This window comes from Palaemon carinicauda, chromosome 8, assembly GCF_036898095.1.
Source record: "Palaemon carinicauda isolate YSFRI2023 chromosome 8, ASM3689809v2, whole genome shotgun sequence".
NCBI classification, from domain to species: domain Eukaryota; kingdom Metazoa; phylum Arthropoda; class Malacostraca; order Decapoda; family Palaemonidae; genus Palaemon; species Palaemon carinicauda.
In genome coordinates, this window is record NC_090732.1 from 51,947,040 (window position 1) to 51,966,790 (window position 19,751).

At 34.6% G+C, this 19,751-nt stretch overlaps 1 protein-coding gene across 1 annotated transcript in view; it reads right to left on the bottom strand.

The window, feature by feature from the left end:
• The window catches only part of LOC137645226 (nucleolin-like), a 204,456-nt gene extending 199,858 nt beyond the window's left edge, over positions 1-4,598 (bottom strand). Inside the window, exon 1 of the mRNA XM_068378046.1 lies at positions 2,894-4,598. Coding sequence (XP_068234147.1) covers positions 2,894-3,455 — 562 coding nt within the window. The 5' untranslated portion in view covers positions 3,456-4,598. The remainder of the gene's footprint in view (positions 1-2,893) is intronic.
• Positions 4,599-19,751: the final 15,153 nt, after the last annotated feature.

Sequence of the window (19,751 nt, forward strand, 5' to 3'; positions counted from 1 at the left end):
AAGGTGAAATCTATGAACATAATTACAGAAATCGAAATGAAAATAATACATAAGTAAAGAACACCTAATTAAATAAAATTATGTAACAAAGGAAGTTGTAAACAGATAAATCTATTCATAAAATACTAGAAATGTATCAGAAAAGCACTTGATGAACACAAATGGAAAACGCTTAAGTACTCAAAATAAATATCATTTTCCACGAGAGAGAGAGAGAGAGAGAGAGAGAGAGAGAGAGAGAGAGAGAGAGAGAGAGAGAGAGAGAGAGAGAGAGAGAGAGATTGCCAGCATAGGAAGCATATCTAGATCCTTTAGTTACAAAGAAAATAAAATTTTGAAACGCTCTTTTTAACTTCAGCATATAATTATAGTTACTACAGACCACGCCGACCAGCTGCTGTTATCTGTCGTTCAGTAAATTTAGTTTTTACAAAATCTGTCAACACATCAGGCAATAAGTTTTAGAAGGTTATTCAAAGCAGATATCAAAGATTTAATCTTGTTGTATTAATGATGCAGCAATGACATTAACAAAATCATAAACTATAATAACAATAAAAATTAAGAGAAATATCATTCAATTAGAACTAAAAACAGCAGTGCTAATAAAAACATATCAAAATCATGAGAGCTACAATAAATATGAATAACGATGCCAATCAACTTGAAAATATACTTAACAAAATATTTTTTAAATACCCAGATTATAATATTCTGCATGATTGAACATTCACTGCAATTGCAATATCAATCTCTGGTGAAAGAAAAAAGAACCAAGTAAAATTTGCAAGAAAGCAACAGTTCTTGCATAAGACCAGAAACACAAAATACTCTGTTACCTCAATAAAATTAGCAAAAATGCCTCGCTGGTCCGTGGAAATACCTATTGAAATATCAAGATCAGCGTAAATACGAAAATACCAAGAAATGGAAAGTATTTTTTATCATGATAAAATATATGAATATAACGCCCATTTACCAAGCAAATTATATTGCAAAATCTAATATCCATATTACAACCATTTAAAATTTACATAAAAAACTTTTGGCTTTCCTGTGAAATGAATTCCCGTAGCTTTTAATTCAAATGAAATTGGAAAGAACACTTTTCTCCGAATTTTGCATAAAAAAAATATTCATGAGAAAATATAAATCGAAAGTTTATATTTCATTTTAGTTCTAATGAACCAAGAGATTCGAAACATCGAATAACTAACATCTTCCAGACCTCCTGACCCCATCCCCGCAAAAAAATAAAAAAAAATAAAATGCATACTAGAATTTCGAGTTCCAACAAAGTAACATTTTAAAACAGACAAACATTAAACAAAATTATCTGATTAACATTCGGACCGATATTCCTCTACATAAGTTTAATTGAATGTACATGCGTTTAAACCAGTCAAAAGACCAGTGTTACTGATTCGGTATTAGTAATAACAGCCTTTCCTAGATGGAACTAAAGTATGTAATGACACGACTGGGTGAAGCTATTCTGTCACGTGTATGAATGGAGAAGGGGTAGGAGCACTAAGGCTGCAGCCCCACGATTTGTGAAATAAGAAATGAGCTAGACTGGGTGGTTTTGACATGTTTAAGTAGCTTTCACACGTATAAACAAACAAGCTTTAAAATACGTGATTAGTCTCAACTAATAAAAAGCAATTTTATTGTAAAAAATTATAAGAGAATATATACTTCACTACATATTCATAAACCCTAGCATATTGAGTAACATGATTTTTCATAGGAAAGATTTCTTTATCAAAAATAAAATTTGAAACTACAATATCTCCTGACATTAAATCAGTCTAATAACGAATATCAAACCTACAGACTATAATAATAATAATAATAATAATAATAATAATAATAATAATAATAATAATAATAATAATAATAATAATAATAATGGCCAAGATAAGTCTTTTCGGAATATGAGAAATCCTAATTGACCTGAAATCCAAAACGCCATGCAAATCCGGCCCTCTTTTTTTTTTTTTTCAAGCAACCTAAATTAAACCTGATCCTGTAATGGAACCCGGCTAAATCTTCATATAACATCACGAACCCTTCCTAAGAACGAAAAGCGTAGCTATCTTCACGGAGAGAACAGCTTCGCCAGACCTCTTTAATGTGAACACCTGCATGGAACCTGTTTTAAAAATAGCCAAGAACTGCACAGAGAGTCTTCAATGAAAGAAAAATTAAGAGAAAAAACCTTCATGGCCTCTAAGGGGGAGACACAGCACCCTGAAAAAACAAGTTGCTTGAAATGGAATCTGATATAACAGAACGTCCCCTTAATGCTCGAGGATATATAAAACCGGTTTTGTGCTTTCTTTTCTAACTTATCTACTCCTTTTGTTTTAAAATATAATCTACTTGTTCTTAGATACTATTTATTTTCAAAACTTGCTTGAGAAATAATATACAACTGATTGCCTCATAAAAGCTACAACGCAGCGCTCTTCTTAAAACATTGAGTCTTTGAATGAAAACCATCGTTGGTTTCACACTCAACACCAATACAGTATATGATACATTACAGGTATCTTCATTAACTCGCCTTCAACGTACGCAATCTTTTCCAGGCAATTCTCCCAAGCATACAAGCATTAGTTATATAGAAATCATACAAGCAGTGGGACTTCAATATAAAATGATAGTGTGGTAGGGAATAAATACCAAAATAAATAACATAAGTACAGAAATAAAATAAATTACAAACTTTTAAATCAAGCCATAGCAACCTGCCATATATAGACCATTCTCGTTTGAAAGACAGCAGACTACTCTCGATGGATAAAAAAAACAACTTTAAAACTCACACAGAATTAGAATGCGCAATGTCTGTCAAACATGTCAACCAAGAAAACGAGACCTCCCTCACCATCATTTTTGTCTTCTGGCGGTTCTTCTCCGTCACTAGAGTCATCTCCGCTGTCGTCTGAATCTTCATACCGATGAGTCTTACGTTGATGGGGTATCAATTTCGATGGTCGAATTTCTGACGGTTGCAAATCCATGCCCTCTCTCTGACGCATTACGGGGGCACCAGATTCCCTTGGCGAACGATCATCATCATCCTCATAATCTTCGTCATCGTCCGTATCACCGAATTCATAACCATCGTACAAGTCATACTCTTCAGATTCACCACCATCATCATTATCCCCTTCTTCGTTTTTCCGAATGATAACTGTCGACGGTTCGACGTCGGCCAATTCCCCTTCCCTTGGACGGCAAACAGCGATACCAGAGTCATGTCCGGCGGCGTTGCTGTGATCGTTGTCATCATCGTCATCATCATCATCGGTGTCATCCGAATCGGAGCCATAACAAGGGGCAATACACAGAACTACAGCATCGGAGCAATCGTCCTCATTACCAGAATCCCAACAGTGTGAGGGAATGGTGAGCGAGACAGTCTCTTCGACTGTTTTGTCCTCCATGTTTCCTAACAATAAACCAAACGTTTCCACTTTACACAACTCTATTCAATCCACACTTACAGTCGACCACACTGATTTAGCCGCTATCCCACCCTACACTTTCCATTCATAATTTATGACCATATTTTCAAACACATCGCTTATCAACAAAAATAAATACAGAAAATGTTGTTAAGTTATGGATGAACACTAGTTAAGGAAATTGCAAGTACAAACGTTAAATTTGTGGATGGAGAAAAGGGCGAACAGTAGTGCTTGTAAATTGCAATCATACAGGATGAATTTAGACTCGAGTGATAATCGACTACACTTTCACAATGGAGAGAAAAGCTTTTTTCGAGCTTTAGTTCGGGATTGTTTTCATTATATATTCTTCTCTTTCAAGATTTCTCCTTCCTGCTAGACTAAGACCGTACCCGTCTAGGTGGGGTCCCGGCAGATACTAGTCCTGTAAACACGACGTCGCCTCAGTGACACACCCACCACCCCACATTGGGCTACCAAGACTGTACCCTGGCAGCCATGAAAATACTACTTGCTCACCCATCACCTGTCGAATGGGAAACCTGCTCGTAAAATGAACACTTCCTGGGCAATATACTGTATATGCAAAAGTCACACAAAACTTCCACCCTTCTTCTATAACCTGTCTGGAATTCTATAACGTGCTTTTTGAAAACTTGCACAAACTCCCTTATCTCCAGAAAAGTACTCAACCACCTTCCGGATGTTTTTTAAATAACGCGTCCTTTCAAGAACTTGTGACTTTTAGAATCATAACAAATTTCCGTGCGAGTTACGAGTGCTTGACTTCAAAATGTCTCGTCAATTTGGAATTGGCGTCCGGTATAATGGCACTTGACACGGAATCGAAAGATGCGTTTGTGTACAATTACTGATGGTGGATTCTTTTTGTTTCCCCCGAGATGCTACGGTAACTGAACTGCGCGAAGGGGCCAGTTAACGATCACTGTTGAAGCCACAGCAGGTGCCACCGTTCTACAACAATTGGCGAAACACACAAACGCACGAATTCATGACAACACATTGATGGCACCGATAGTCTCCTCCGTGGCACCACAGGTATTACAACTACCTGTAGTAACCTTCCTTGAAGTCCATTGTGCGATGAATATACGAAGGCCCTTCAGACACGGTCTCACTTCTGGCATCAACTCGTACTTGGCAGTAAGTTTGCGACAGAGAAGTGTGTGTGTGTGGGGAGGGGGGGGGGAGGGCTGAATAGGGGGCAAAACCTTGGTATGTCTAAACAATATAGTAACAGTGCATGACATGAGGCACGCAAATGACAAATTACACAACTCGACTCCTTAGGACATACGCGAGTACGATGTTCATTACATTAAATTCGACTTATACAAAAATCGCATAAACTTATAACCTTATCGACTCCGTTAACTCAATATATAGCAAAAAAAAAAAAATGTAATAAAAATACCGTAAACAAAGTTCCTCAAACATCTTGTCCTTTCAAAGCATTTACTGTTGCATGCAATAGACCGATGGACGTCCTTTAGAATATCACAGTATACTTTCAGATTCTCATCGCTGAATTGAAGATATGTTAAACGAGCAAAAACATTTAAAAAAGAAAAACTTACATAAAATTGCGGATCACACGTGTAAAGGAGAAAAATGTAATGGTGCCTCACACTTAGCGGGATCTTAGAGGATTTGGCACTCTACGCTCTGACTGGATGGAATAACTCGACAAAACCAAACATCTCTACCAGGATTCTCTCTCTCTCTCTCTCTCTCTCTCTCTCTCTCTCTCTCTCTCTCTCTCTCTCTCTCTCTCTCTCTCTCTCTCTCTCTCTCTCTCTCTCTCGAACATTTCACGGTTTCCTCTCTGAAACAGGTAACCTAACGTTCGTTACACAAGCCACATTAAAAGCCCTGCTTCGTACTGTCATGTGCATCATCTAATTCGAGAGGTGATGCAATATGACACCTCATTTTAAACACGAACATAAACAAGAGAGGCATTTCAAGGGGGTCGTTTACCTGCCATAGTTTAGAGACAAAAGAGATATTCAGAACACATGTCAATGTCCTCTAACTGCCGGGTAAAAAATGTAACGAAATATTGCTCAAAGAAAATATTAAAAAAAATAATAATAAAAATAATATAATATAGCGTATATCATTACATAAAATTCAAGCGCAGGTAAAATTATTATTCTCATTAATAAGCCAAGCTACAACCCTAGTTGGAAAATCAACAAGCTATGAGCCCAAGGGCTGTAAAGAAATACTGACCGAAGAAAATATTTAAAAAAAAAAAAATACATTATATAATATACCGTATATCATTACATAATAATCAAATAGAGGTAACATTATTATTTTCATTACCAAGTCAAGCTACATCCCTAGTTGGAAAAGCAATATGCTGTAAGCCCAAGGGCTCCAACAGGGAAAAATAGCCCAGTGAGGAAAGGAAATAAGGATATAAATAAACGATATGAGAAGTAATAAACTATTACAATAAAATATCTTGATAACAGTAACATTAAAATAAATCTTTGATAACAAAAAAAAAAAAGAAAAAAAAAAGTGGGGGGGAAGAGAAATAAAGTAGATTAGTGTGCCAGAGTGTACCCTCAAGCAAGAGAATTCTAACTCAAGACAGTGGAAGGCCATGGTACAGAGGCTACGGTACTACCCAAGACTAAGAACGATGGTTTGATTTTGGAGTGTCCTTCCAGAAGAGCTGCATATAGCTAAAGTGTCTCTTCTACCCATACCGAGGGGAAAATAGCCACTAAATTACAGTGTAGTAGTTAACCCTTTGAGCGAAGAAGAATTGTTTGGTAATCTCAGTGTTGTCAGATGTATCGGGACATGAGAATGGGGAAATAGGCCAAACTCTTCTGTATATGTGTAGGGAAAAGAAACTGGTCCGTAACTAGAGAGAGAGAGAGGGATTCATGGTAGTACTGTCTGGCCAGTCAAAGGACCCAATAACACTCTAGCGGTAGTATCTCAATGCGTGACTAGTGCCCTGGCTAACCTATTACCTAGGTTGGCCAACATCTGTGCTGAGATAAATGACACCTACTGTAAATCTGCATTTGAACACCTTCATGTGAATTACGTTAAGCTTTTTGTTCTTGCATAATAATTAAAATGATTAATAATAATTAAAATGATGAAAATCCCAACTTAAAACAACAAGATAAAACAAATTCTCTCATTAATTTTTAGACAGGCCATGACCATTAAGATGAACATAACATAAATGATGAAGGCCAAATAACCATAGAGGACGCAGAAGTGTTAAAATGAAAGTTGGCGTCGTTTAAGGATATAGAAATGAATCCAAATGAATCCATACAATCCTCTTGACCTCTGAAGAAGCATATAGGCATAGAAAGCCCGAACCTCCTTTAAGTATTTTTTAAAGATGTTAAAATTACTCACATTTATCTCTGTCGGCACATCTCATCGTAAATATCTGTACTCGATTCTTCAAGGTGTCAGCGACAAGGGCATATTTTTTACAACCACAATTGTTTGTGTAGTTATCGAATTTAATACTAAAGACTGCAACTTTGCATCTCACAAATATACTGTACGAATTGAAGTATTGTTTCAGCAATTCATTCTTCAGATAAATCCTACTCAAAAGATACGGGTTCGTAAGGCATTCTAGTTGGAGATCAACGAATAATAATAAAAAAAAAAAAAAATCCAATCACCAAATTGATATACAGTATATAAACATAAAAAAATCATATCGTGCTTAATTAAGTCTTCCCATGATGATAACTTTATAGGAGAAAAATAAATCTTGAAAAGTCAGCCAACGAAGAGGTGGAAGAGCTGAAAAGTATCATCTCTCCCAGTGGACGACACTTGATGGCATCACATTGCCCGACGCAAAAACAAGGTAACCTTCCGGGAAGGTACACAACAGAAACAACAACCTTGATGTTAACAAATATTATGAGGAAGGCAACTAAAACATCTTCCATGTGAGTAATAAATTGATGTTCACCGTTCGAAATCACATAAACTCTGAAGACATTTTACCGCGTCTTTCAATTCCGTGGTGTCTCGGATCCATGGTTTACCTTGAGACCCTGCTGACAACCCTTCCTGGGGAGAAAATAAGGCGGCTAATGATGTAGACGTGTTCTTCTCAGCACTCATAACTATAGTTTTATTTTTTCCTCTTATCTCTCCCCCTTGGCTGCGATAGTGTAGTCGACTGACATACTGTACATTACTGGTTAAATCAACCGATGTTTACCGAATTTTAGGGAACCCGCCCTTTCGTCCATCCTGGTCCTGTTCGGGAATCGTACACTAGTCACTCAGATTGACAGCTAACAGCACAAACCACTGCATCAAAAGTCCAGAAACAGGGAGATATAGGAATGAAAATACTACAAAACTCCCGGAATCATTTGTTCTACGGTGTACTAAAAACACCTGGCATGTCGTCTCGTTTCCCGCAGCCTACCAAATAAGGAAAATTTTCCTTAAAAGTCTCGTTATTCGATTGTCACCGATTCCTTCGCCTTATGAATATTTACTTTAGGTTTGTTGGTCTGACCTAGACCAACCTTCATAAGATACCACAACACTGAACGTGGTCGCATAATCTGCTTAGATGCGCAATATCAGTACCTTAAATTAGACTGTTTGTAATCGAGTCATGGGGATCCCGTTCTTATTTGTCAAATGCTGAAAATCTATTTGGATACAAAAGAGTAGAAAAATTTGCCTTCCACATGAATTTGAATGACTTCATAATACAAGGATATATAGAGACATTAATTGGGAAGACAAATATAAATAAATAAAATCTTTAACGGTGACTAGTGCAGACTCCGTATTTCTGCAACTTCTATTAGTGGTCTGGTTAAACGACCTACAATAATGATCTCTTACTGACAACTGTATGACAAAAATGTTCTTATCAAGATTAGCGATGAAACCTTTAAAATGTTAGGAGAAAAAAAAAAACACAAAAAAGCTGAAAAAAAAGTATATTTCGATCATTATTATTAAAGGGTGGAGATTTACCAGCCCAATGATTTACGGAGCTGGCCCAAGCAAGCCAAACCCAATAAGGAATGGTAATAAATGATATATACCATTAGTCGACTAAGTAATAATGGGTGGTGGTGATGGTAAAACTAGAGATTTCCTAGAAGAATAAATTTATAAATTCGAGAATCAAACTGAAATACATTTTTAAATTTAAAAAAAAACACCACATTATTCGGCATTCGATCCGTCAGAATAACCATTTACAAATTGTAAGTCCAATGCTGGTCTAACGGTCAACCTTGATTATACAGACTTACAAGAGAGAGAGAGAGAGAGAGAGAGAGAGAGAGAGAGAGAGAGAGAGAGAGAGAGAGAGAGAGAGAGAGAGAGAGGATGATGATGATGATGGGGGGGGAGGGGGGTGTTCGTGTTAACCTAAGTGGACTTCCTCGTTTTATGTAATGCAAAGCCTACGTACCTTAAACAGGGATAAAAATTAGTACCCAAAATGTACTCTGCTGGGATTTTATCACGTTTTAAAGAATAATTCGCTAAACATATTCTTAACATCCTCAATTTCTACTTGATTACACTGCATCATTTTGCAACATTTTACGGAAAAGTAGGTGTAAGTGCACTGAACTTATCAACAAATGAGTGTGTGTAAGGGCGCTCGCTCGCCCTCGTACCAGCAATGTCCAACTTGAGCTCTAGTGATTTTTTACTGTAGAAAGTTGGCTTTTGTGGCCTACATTGATGATCAACAAAAGACTGGTATGGAATCCTGTATCAAGAATTTCTTCAACACCAAGATCCACAGAGAGTAATCCTGTACCCAAGACACGGAAATTGTTCAACGTGTAAATACTAGTGACTAATCAATACCCATCTGTGAAGAGACGCTGATCTCTCAAGGTCAGAAAAGTGAGAAAACTTGAAGCCAGAAGAATAACAGGTAAATAAGTCCTGCGAATGAAGAAACATTGGTAAGATAAAAGTTAAAACCTAAATCACAACAGTACACATGATTTTACTGATGCAATTTGCGCTATATGGCCAGGCACTGGCAGTATGTTGTATCATTGAGCCTCTGGAAATATACACAATTGGTTCATTTGATTAATATCAGCGCATTATAAAAACAAAAATATGAGAATGTTAATCGTTTCCAAACCTCAAAGAACAGATCACACTGTGTAGGCTACTTGGAAATGACATTTCTAAAACTCTTACAACATTTACAAAATGCCAAACAATTGTATTTAACGGTTAAACTTGAATAATTTCGAAGAAACGAATCCATTTCGAATATATATAGAAAAAAATTCCAAAGTTCTGTGAACAACGATTCAACGTTGGCCACTGTCAGTCATAATCTATTCGGATAGCTGCAACAATTGATCTCAGTGAGAAGCCTTATCTTTACCAGGAAAAAAACTAACACAAGGAGACAATACTGCAACGTACCTTTAGGTCATAAATACAAAACTTGACTTATTCAACTAAACTCTCCGATGATAAGCTTCTTTTTACCATGCGTCACAGAGGGAACGCTTGAAGACAACGTTGAAAATTTCATCAATGTCTTTAAGGAATTGAATTTGGAGTTTTTCATGCAATTAATTTTGAAATAATTTAGATACAAATAATTAAAATTTCCAAATCTTCCTATAATTAGATGTTAAGGTTATTATAGATTTCCGATTTTGTAGATGATTCTGTTTTGAACACCTTTGCCACTTAGAAATATTTTTCTAATGTCGAATAAGTTAAACGCCTAAACGAAATCGGAAAAATTTCTTATTAATTTTCCACTAATTATGTTCAACTTGCATACCACAAGTAAAGGTATCTAAGTGAATCTAAATAAATTGTGGACCAAGTGTTCTGGTAAAACAGGATACTGAAAAGTAGTTAAGTGATTGTTTCTTACACTCCACTGAAATATGACTCTGCTTCAAACAACCCGACTAAAAGGTGCCCTGGTACTTCTTTCTGACTCTGGGATAGGTGACTGATCGAATGCCTGAAACTGTTGTACACACGACTTTTGTTTTTGTTAATTGTTTGATGAGAGAGAGAGAGAGAGAGAGAGAGAGAGAGAGAGAGAGAGAGAGAGAGAGAGAGAGAGAGAGAGAGAGCGTCTCTTACTTGCAGTCTCTGGTTCTTGAGGACAATACAGGGAATCCTTAGCATCTTGGACCAAAGAAGTTGAAGAAATATCGCCTTTGTATAAGCTTTTCGAATTGCAGTAAAGTATCAATCATAATAAACTGATTATGACTTCTGTTTCTATATATCCTCATATTCAGGCTGTAGTTCAATCACACATGTACATTTGGGGATTTTGTTACTATCAGACCCATTTGATATGGAAAACTTTAGATTGCTCAACAACTCAAGATCAACTTTCACAGCCAACAAATAGGTTTTATCGTTTCCATCACATTCATTGTCCGGTTTCTGAGATACTAGCCTGGGGTCTGAATTCTTTCTATTAATATTGAATCAAATCTGACTCCTAGTGTCCTATGAACTGTCATTCATTTGTGTCATAAAAGGGAGACCCAACTGATTGCAATAATTTACGAGGCATCACACTTACGTCAGTCGTAATGAAAATATATAGTATGTTTATTCTAAAGAAACGAGAGAGAAAGATTGATGAAAAGCTTAGAGATAAGCATGCAGGATTTAGAAGAAGTAGAAGTTGTACTGACCAAATTTTAATTTTTAGACATATTGTACAACAATATGAAGAATATAGAAATCCACATTTGATGGCATTTGTGGACTATGAAAAAGCCTTGATAGTATGCACCGACCACTTTTGTTGAGACCTAAATTATTATGGAGTTCCTCTAAAATAAGTAAATTTGATTCTGTTTACGCGTATAGCAGGTTTAACGTTAATGTTAGTGGATTCCTTTCAAATGGATTTCCACTGAACAGCGGAGTCCTCCAAGGGAATGTGTTGTCATCTGTGTTGTTCATCCTCCTCATGGATTTTGTAATACATAAAACAATTGGTGATGGTGGAGAAAGACTGAACTGGATTGGTAATAGGATATTAGCTGACCCAAAGTATGCTGATGATGCTGTTATTATTACCAGAACACCACAGGAGATGATGAATGGAGAAGTAATGATTCAAAAGCTCAAGATAGAGGCGACTAGCAAAACCTAACCGAGGCCCTTTGGGTCACAAACACTAGAGTTGTATCATGTCTGGTAGATTGAAACCTACAATGCATTATAGTATCATCAATTGACAATATGCTCCTGTACTAAATATGAATACGGTTTTCATTTTCCAATGACGCTTCTAGGTTTTCTGCTGTGTAAGTCGATAGTGTGCAGAACAATAGCAAAAGTTATCTACGCTTGTGTTTCTTGCTAAATTTGTATAACTGTCAAAAATAATAAATACAACTAGTAAAAGACTACTTTGCATGTTATTTCACTTCCCTCTCGAGTTACTGATCAGCATCACTCGCCAAGTGACAAGCAGTTTTCATGAAAACGAAAAATAAGTGTAACTTTAGCTCTGGTAATTTTTGAGTTTCCAGAGGGGAGGAGAGAGTAGGACTAGGGAAAAAAAAGAAAATGTTAACTAAATTATAAATGATTGGGTAAAAAAAATAGTTGGAAATGGGAATGAAAATGGGTATTCACATGACAGTCTACAGTATCCTTCAACGAATACCGTTAACTAGATTTTTTTCAATTATAGCCAGACTGAAAAGAATTAACATTAAACAATACAAGTACAGTGTGAAATTTCCGAGGAAATGGGGATAAAATATAATAGTAGAATTCAAATGATTACATATTTCAAAAATATAATAGCTCATAGAGTTAATGACCTTTACTTAAACATCAGCTTTTTTTCTCACTTACACTTAATCCTGCTTTGAAAAACATGAGACTGGGTTTGAATGACAGAATGATAATGACATATGTAAATGAAGACGATGATAGTTTCTAAGGCCAAATCTTATAACCCCTACACCGCTAAACTATGATGATACTGGTTAGCCCACATACAAACTTACCTCTATTGAGAGAGAGAGAGAGAGAGAGAGAGAGAGAGAGAGAGAGAGAGAGAGAGAGAGAGAGAGAGAGAGAGAGAGAGTGTGTGTGTGTTATGGCAACCTAACTCTAAGGCCCATGCATATGACTAGGAAATGTCCTTCCCTGGCCAACCAATGCATGATCATTGATGAGTTCATTAGTAACACCAAAATGAATTGGTTTCTAATCTGCTAGAAAAAAGGGATAACTAATAACAACAAGAGATTCGGCTTAAAATAAGCAATGATTAACTATTCACGAAGAATATCACACTCATAATTGCTAGGGTGACATTAAGACAAACATCAGCCTATGAGAATAACAGATAATCACCATTTGGCAGGACAAAGAGAATCAGTGTTACCGGTACCTTTATATATATATATATATATATATATATATATATATATATATATATATATATATATATATATATATATATATATATATATATATATATATATATATATTTTGATTATAGACTTGATAAAGTATTTTGACTGCCGTGCTTTCGAAAATCGACAGAAATCTAACCTTTTTCTTTTGATGCTATAAATATCTAGATGTCTACAATAATTGATTCTTATTTAAATTTTTTACTAAATATGCATTACCGTCCGACTCAATGGATAAAATTATGGGGCTTCTGGCCCCAGTAATTTCATTTTTTATTCCCCATCATAATTAATTTATCAAAAGTTGCTCTTTTCCACGGGGACACATCACTGAAAACTGTTTACTGTATTTGCAAAACTAAATCACAAGGTCTATAGAATACAAATTCATCTCTATGGATCTCGCAAAATTCCATATGGTTGAAAAGACAAAGGTTAAAGTCTCATTCATTGAAGCATATGTGTAAATACTATCAAGCAAATGGAGCTAAAGAAAACCTACGTTACATCACAGACAAACTCAATCCAATAACAACACCAACCCTCCAAAATTAACTTGAGACGGAAATCCATAAACCCCCTTTCTCACCATGTGTGTGTTTTGTCTCCCTCGACCAAAACAACAAAAACAAACCAACAAACAAACACAGAGGTCGCCAACTATTTTGTGGCTACTGCCAAAGGATGGACTGTCCCATCTCTTCACTGAAAATTGGCCGTGAAGTAAAAAAAATAGAAAGAAAAAAAAGAAGCAAATCCAATTGGCAAATGTTCACGTAAACGGGGTTCCCTTTCACGTGTTTTATACAATTCAGCAAAATAGGCCCATCGGGAGAGTGTACTTTCCAAAAAAACCCTTTAGGTACTGAATTAGTAACCACCAAAATCTATTCGCGTGATCTGATATTGAGAGAAAATTAAACCATTATTTGGAAAAGACGACACCCCTTCAACCCAGTTTTCTATCCCGTGTGAAACAACAGCAGTCTTTGCTTATTAATACTAATGATATTGAAACAAATTCATCCATTAGCAAAAATGAAGTGTATTTTGCATAGAAATAGCAATTTCTGCAGAACTATCCAAATAGATCCACTACGACGCCCACTTGGTCTCTCAAAATAAAGACGAGGAAATCAAGGTGAAATATTTGTAGATTGAAATTCCCAAATATAGTTCAAGTTTAACAGGCTTTTAAAACAACCGTTCAAACCTTGAAAATACACAGAAATAATTCTTCTAAGAGTTGCCCAAGTATAACGGCCGAGAATAAATCAATGAAACACTTCTGGGGATTTTAAAAAGACCATCCTATTGGTTCAATTGTATTTTATTGCAGTCAACTAAACGCCAATGGTCTGAGATAAATCGTAAAGATGTTTATATCCAATTGCGTGCCTCATTAACTAAACTTCTCAAGGAAACAAAACCAAGTACAATTTGTATTGCCACAGCTTCCATATAATCTTTTACACAAGAAAATCACGATGCATAAATCCCATTTCACAATATATTTTAAGCGACTTTCCCCGTAACGTTATTGTTTTTACATACAATATCTGGAAAATACATACTATATATCAATTTTAAATTAGGGCCATTCGAGTATAGTTACTTCATTTTGCTTGTGTATAGTGGAAAATAACGTCTATAGTTTTCCTGGATTTGCGACAACTGTTGCTTAAGTTATATTTCCACGGTAAATAATCAGACCATATCATTAAAAATGAAAGCTGAAAGATATAGACCAAATACTTAACAAAAAGAAGATGAACACATTTTTTGTGAAAGCTTACTCGAGAGCGATACAAAAGTAACTACCATTACAAAACCGCTGATATTTGCAAAGGATCTCATATTAATCTACCATACCAACAACAAAAGAAAAGGGAGAAATTATGATCCCTGTGTCGTATTTTCCTTGGCACAGTTATGTATAAAATGCATAATCGCATTTTCTTTGGTATATGTATAAAATGTATAACCCATTAACATAAGTATACAAAAAATAACAAAGAAAACCTGAGCCAAATTGATCGATAATTTCCTGAATTTTATACTTTATATTTTACTTAGAAAATGAAAAATAAATCATATATGAATGCGAGCGCACCTGAAAAATTCCTACCCAATAAGTTTATTATACGTAATATAAAAATATTTATGACGATCATATTAGCCGGAAAAGAAAGACGCCAAGACTAAACTAAACCAAGAGAGTAGACAGGATTTAGAACTGGGTATTCAACAACTGACCATATCCATGTAATCAACCTACTAATGAAAAAATCAACAGAATATGACAAACACCTATGAATGGCATTTATAGACTATGAGAAAGCTTTTGACTGTCAAAAGCTCAGCAGTAATGAAAGCCCTTCAAAGACGAGGAATAGATGAATCTTATGTTAGAACACTTGAATATATCTATACATTAAGTACAGCAATCCTAAAACTACATAAGATAGTAAGAAAACTCCGATTGAGAAAGGAGTTACACCAGGAGATCACATCTCTTATATCATTCATAGGATGTCTAGAAGTTTTTAAGATTTAAGATTGGGAGAATATAAGAATTGATATTAATGGGGATTATCTTAACATCTTAAGATTTGCAGATGACATAGTTGTGTTTAGTAATTGATTGATTGATTTTACGTTTCCTGGCATCCTGACATCTTATGTTTAGTGAATTGTGGGAGGAATTACAAAAGATGATAGAAGATTTGAATAGAGAAAACAGAAATGTAGGACTGAAAATGAATATGAGTAAAACTAAGATAATGTTCTATGAAAATGGCAAGAACACAACTAAGAGTTATGGATGAACCTTTAAAGATTGTTAACGAATATACTACTTAAGACAGACAGTAAGTGTTTCTCCAGGACACGAGACCAAAATTAAAAGGATAAGCATGGGATGGAGAGTATTTAGTAAACAAAATGAGATTATGAAATGTAAAGTGCCCCTTTTCTCTAAAAAATAAAAGTATTTAATCAGATGATCCTACCGGTATTAACTTAGGCACCAGAAACTTGGAGCCTTACTAAACCCTTAGAACATAATCTTGTTACAACTCGGAGAGATATGAAAGACTAATGATGGTAATAACGATAAGAGACAGAAAAAGAGCAACAAAAATATGAGTGAAAACTAGAATAAAGGATATTCTAACAAATGTAAGAAAAAGAAATGGACATGGGCAGAACATATAATGAAAATGACAGTAAATGGACAATGAGAATGACAGACAATGGGTGGACATTAATATAACAACAGAATGGGTTCCTAGAGATTCTAAAAAAAAAAAATCAAAGAGAAGACGATGGATTGTGGAACTAAGAAAGTTTTGTAGGTGCCGACTGGCATAGAATAAACATAAACACACGCAAGTGTAAGGACATGTCTGAGGCCTTTGTTCTGCAGTGGACTAATAACAGCTGATGATGATGATGACCCTGATGATGATGGGGTTAACATCGTTATAACACACACAAACACACACACACACACACACACACACACACACACATATATATATATATATATATATATATATATATATATATATATATATATATATATATATATATATATATATATATATATAATGTATTTACATTTATATGTGAATGAGGGATTCAGTGCTGCTTGCAGTGTTTCTCTGACCCCAGTCACTCCCAGGCTGTCACCCTCATGTCCACCCAGTTGTATTGGGTATCTAATTCCCAGTTTATGTCAAATAAACTTCTTCCTAGCCCTTCCGTTCTGCTCGCGTCTGGCTGGAAGAGCCAACCAATCTTAAGCAAAATTTGTATTCATCAAAAACTATTCCAAATTGCTTCTCCGAGTAAGGCAATTCCTTGACTGAACCTCAGCTGAAGCCTATATACATGCAGAGACAGTTGGACTAGTGAGCAACACATCTATAACAAGCTACGAATCTTCATATGAGAAACATATGCTCTAAAACTTCACTTCAAGAAATATGATACAGCCATTACCTCACACCCAGTTCTATACCAAACCTCTGTCTTTATCATCAGAATGTTCCTGCACACACTTTCCCTTAATCATCGCGACTTTTCCCTCGATCATTTTCCTTTTATCACATACTTCCCCGCAACTCCATAACTGCTTTTTGTAGATCAATGTATGCTGTAAAGATCTTTTCTTTCGACTTTCAAACTTTTCAAATTTCTTCAAAAAAACAAAAACATGGCCAATAAAACTTCAATTGTATAACCACACAATTCTACCCCTTGTTGATGTTTTAGTCATACATCTCACTTCCTAAATGACAATCATACTAAACACCTTCTCATGTATATCAAATAATGACACTATCTTGATCTTTCCTTCAAAGCCTCTACGACCCTAATATTCTCTTTTTACACCTTCATCTCCACAAACAAGAAGAATTATTAATAGCATCAATTCCTTCACTACTTTTTCTTCTTCCATACATAGCTTACAAACTCTGATCAACAACTCAATCACAGTTTTAAAATTTTAATTATTTTTAAACTGTATTATATTGACTGATCTCTTTACAAATTCAATAGTATCAACCAAAAGAATTCACTGCTAAGCAGTGTTTATTCTTCTGTCCTCTTATTTTTTCAAGAGTCCTACTCCATCTTTTATCGGCATTTTTTAAAGATAAAATCTCGGCCTATCCAAATTAACATTTAAATCTAAGTATATATATATATCCGCGTGTGTGTATATTTATTTATTTATATATATATATATATATATATATATATATATATATATATATATATATATATATATATATATATATATATATATGGATGAAAATCAGCACAATATCGTGCACAAATAAAAATAAATTTTTATCTCATATATATATATATATATATATATATATATATATATATATATATATATATATATATATATATATATATATATATATATGCCTACGTAGCCTTCCACCAAGAGACATAACACACGCCACAGTGCACCTTAGAGCTCATAAAAGCGAGTCCTGTACCGGGCATGACGGGTCCAAATATCTAATAAATTCGGAATGAAATAGCCACTAGCCTACTATAACAGAGCTTTAACGCGATTTTGACTGTCACCAGATGAGGGAGTAAAACACTTTCTTCGTTGTCAAAGGCGGAAACAAAAACAAAATGCAGATAAAAATAGCGCAAGGAAAGGGAAAAGCATGAGAATTATATATGTATATATATATATAAGTTCACTTAAAAGCAAATTAAATAAATATATATATATATATATATATATATATATATATATATATATATATATATACATATACATATATATATATATATATATATATATATATATATATATATACTTACATAATTATATACACACATGTATATATATAATATATAAATATATATATATATATATATATATATATATATATATATATATATATATATACACACTGTATACAGTGTATATATACAGAATGTTTATACAGGATACACAAAACCTGGAAGAGAGAGAGAGAGAGAGAGAGAGAGAGAGAGAGAGAGAGAGAGAGAGAGAGAGAGAGAGAGAGAGAGAGAGAGAGAGAGCATTTAAAAACATTTCTGCACATAATATTACCACCACATCTTTGACCCGAAACCCATGTTACGGCAAAAATCACTCCATGGAACAACAAATAAAGAATACTTTGGAAATATCACTTTCTCGATGGGAAAGTGAATCACACAACAAAATTAATACACCAAAGCTTGGAACATTTGTGTAATAAATTGCAATATATATGATCATAAACATCATCTTATCCTACTGCTATTGACGCAAAGGGCCTTGGTTAGATTTCGCCAGTCGTCTCTATCTTGAGCTTTTAAACCAATCCTTTTCCGTTCATCATCTCCTACTTCACACTTCATAGTCCTCAACCTTGTAGGCCTCGGTCTTCCAACTCTTCTAGAGCCTTGTGGGGCTTAGCAAAAGTTTACTCCTCTCCATGATCTCATCCCCATATGGCACTCGAGTATCTCTCTTATAGTTTCATTTCTAATCCTGTCCTGCCATTCAACTCCCAATATTCTTCTGAGGGCTTTGATCTCAAATCTACAAAATCTGTTGGGTATTGTTTCATTGTCAGACCACGACTCATGTCCATAGAGTTACACCGATTTCACTCAACTGATATATAGCCTGATATTTATATGTAATTTCAGGCGATTTGATTTCCAAATTTCACTTAACGTAGCCATTGTCTGATTTTTTTTTTTTCAATCTTTCACTTGACTCTAACTCTAGAGATCCTGCATTACAGATCATAGTTCCTAAATATTTAAATGATTTCAACTAATTAATCCTTTCTACTTCCAATGATATTTCATCTTCTATTGCACCTTCTGTTTTCATCATGTTTGTCTTTCTTCTATTTATCTTGAGCCCAGCTTCATGTGATATTTCATGCATTCTGGTAAGCAAGCTTTGCAAGTCCTGCGGTGATCTGCTAATAAGGACAGCGTCATCAGCATACGCATGTGTGCTATATATATATATATATATATATATATATATATATATATATATATATATATATATATATATATATATATATATATTATATATATATATATATATATATATATGTGTGTGTGTGTGTATATATACATATCATGTATATATGTATACATACATATCTATATATATATATATATATATATATATATATATATATATATATATATATATATATATATATATATACATAAACACACACATATATACAGTATACAATATATCATCAGTCGGTTTTCCCATAACTCT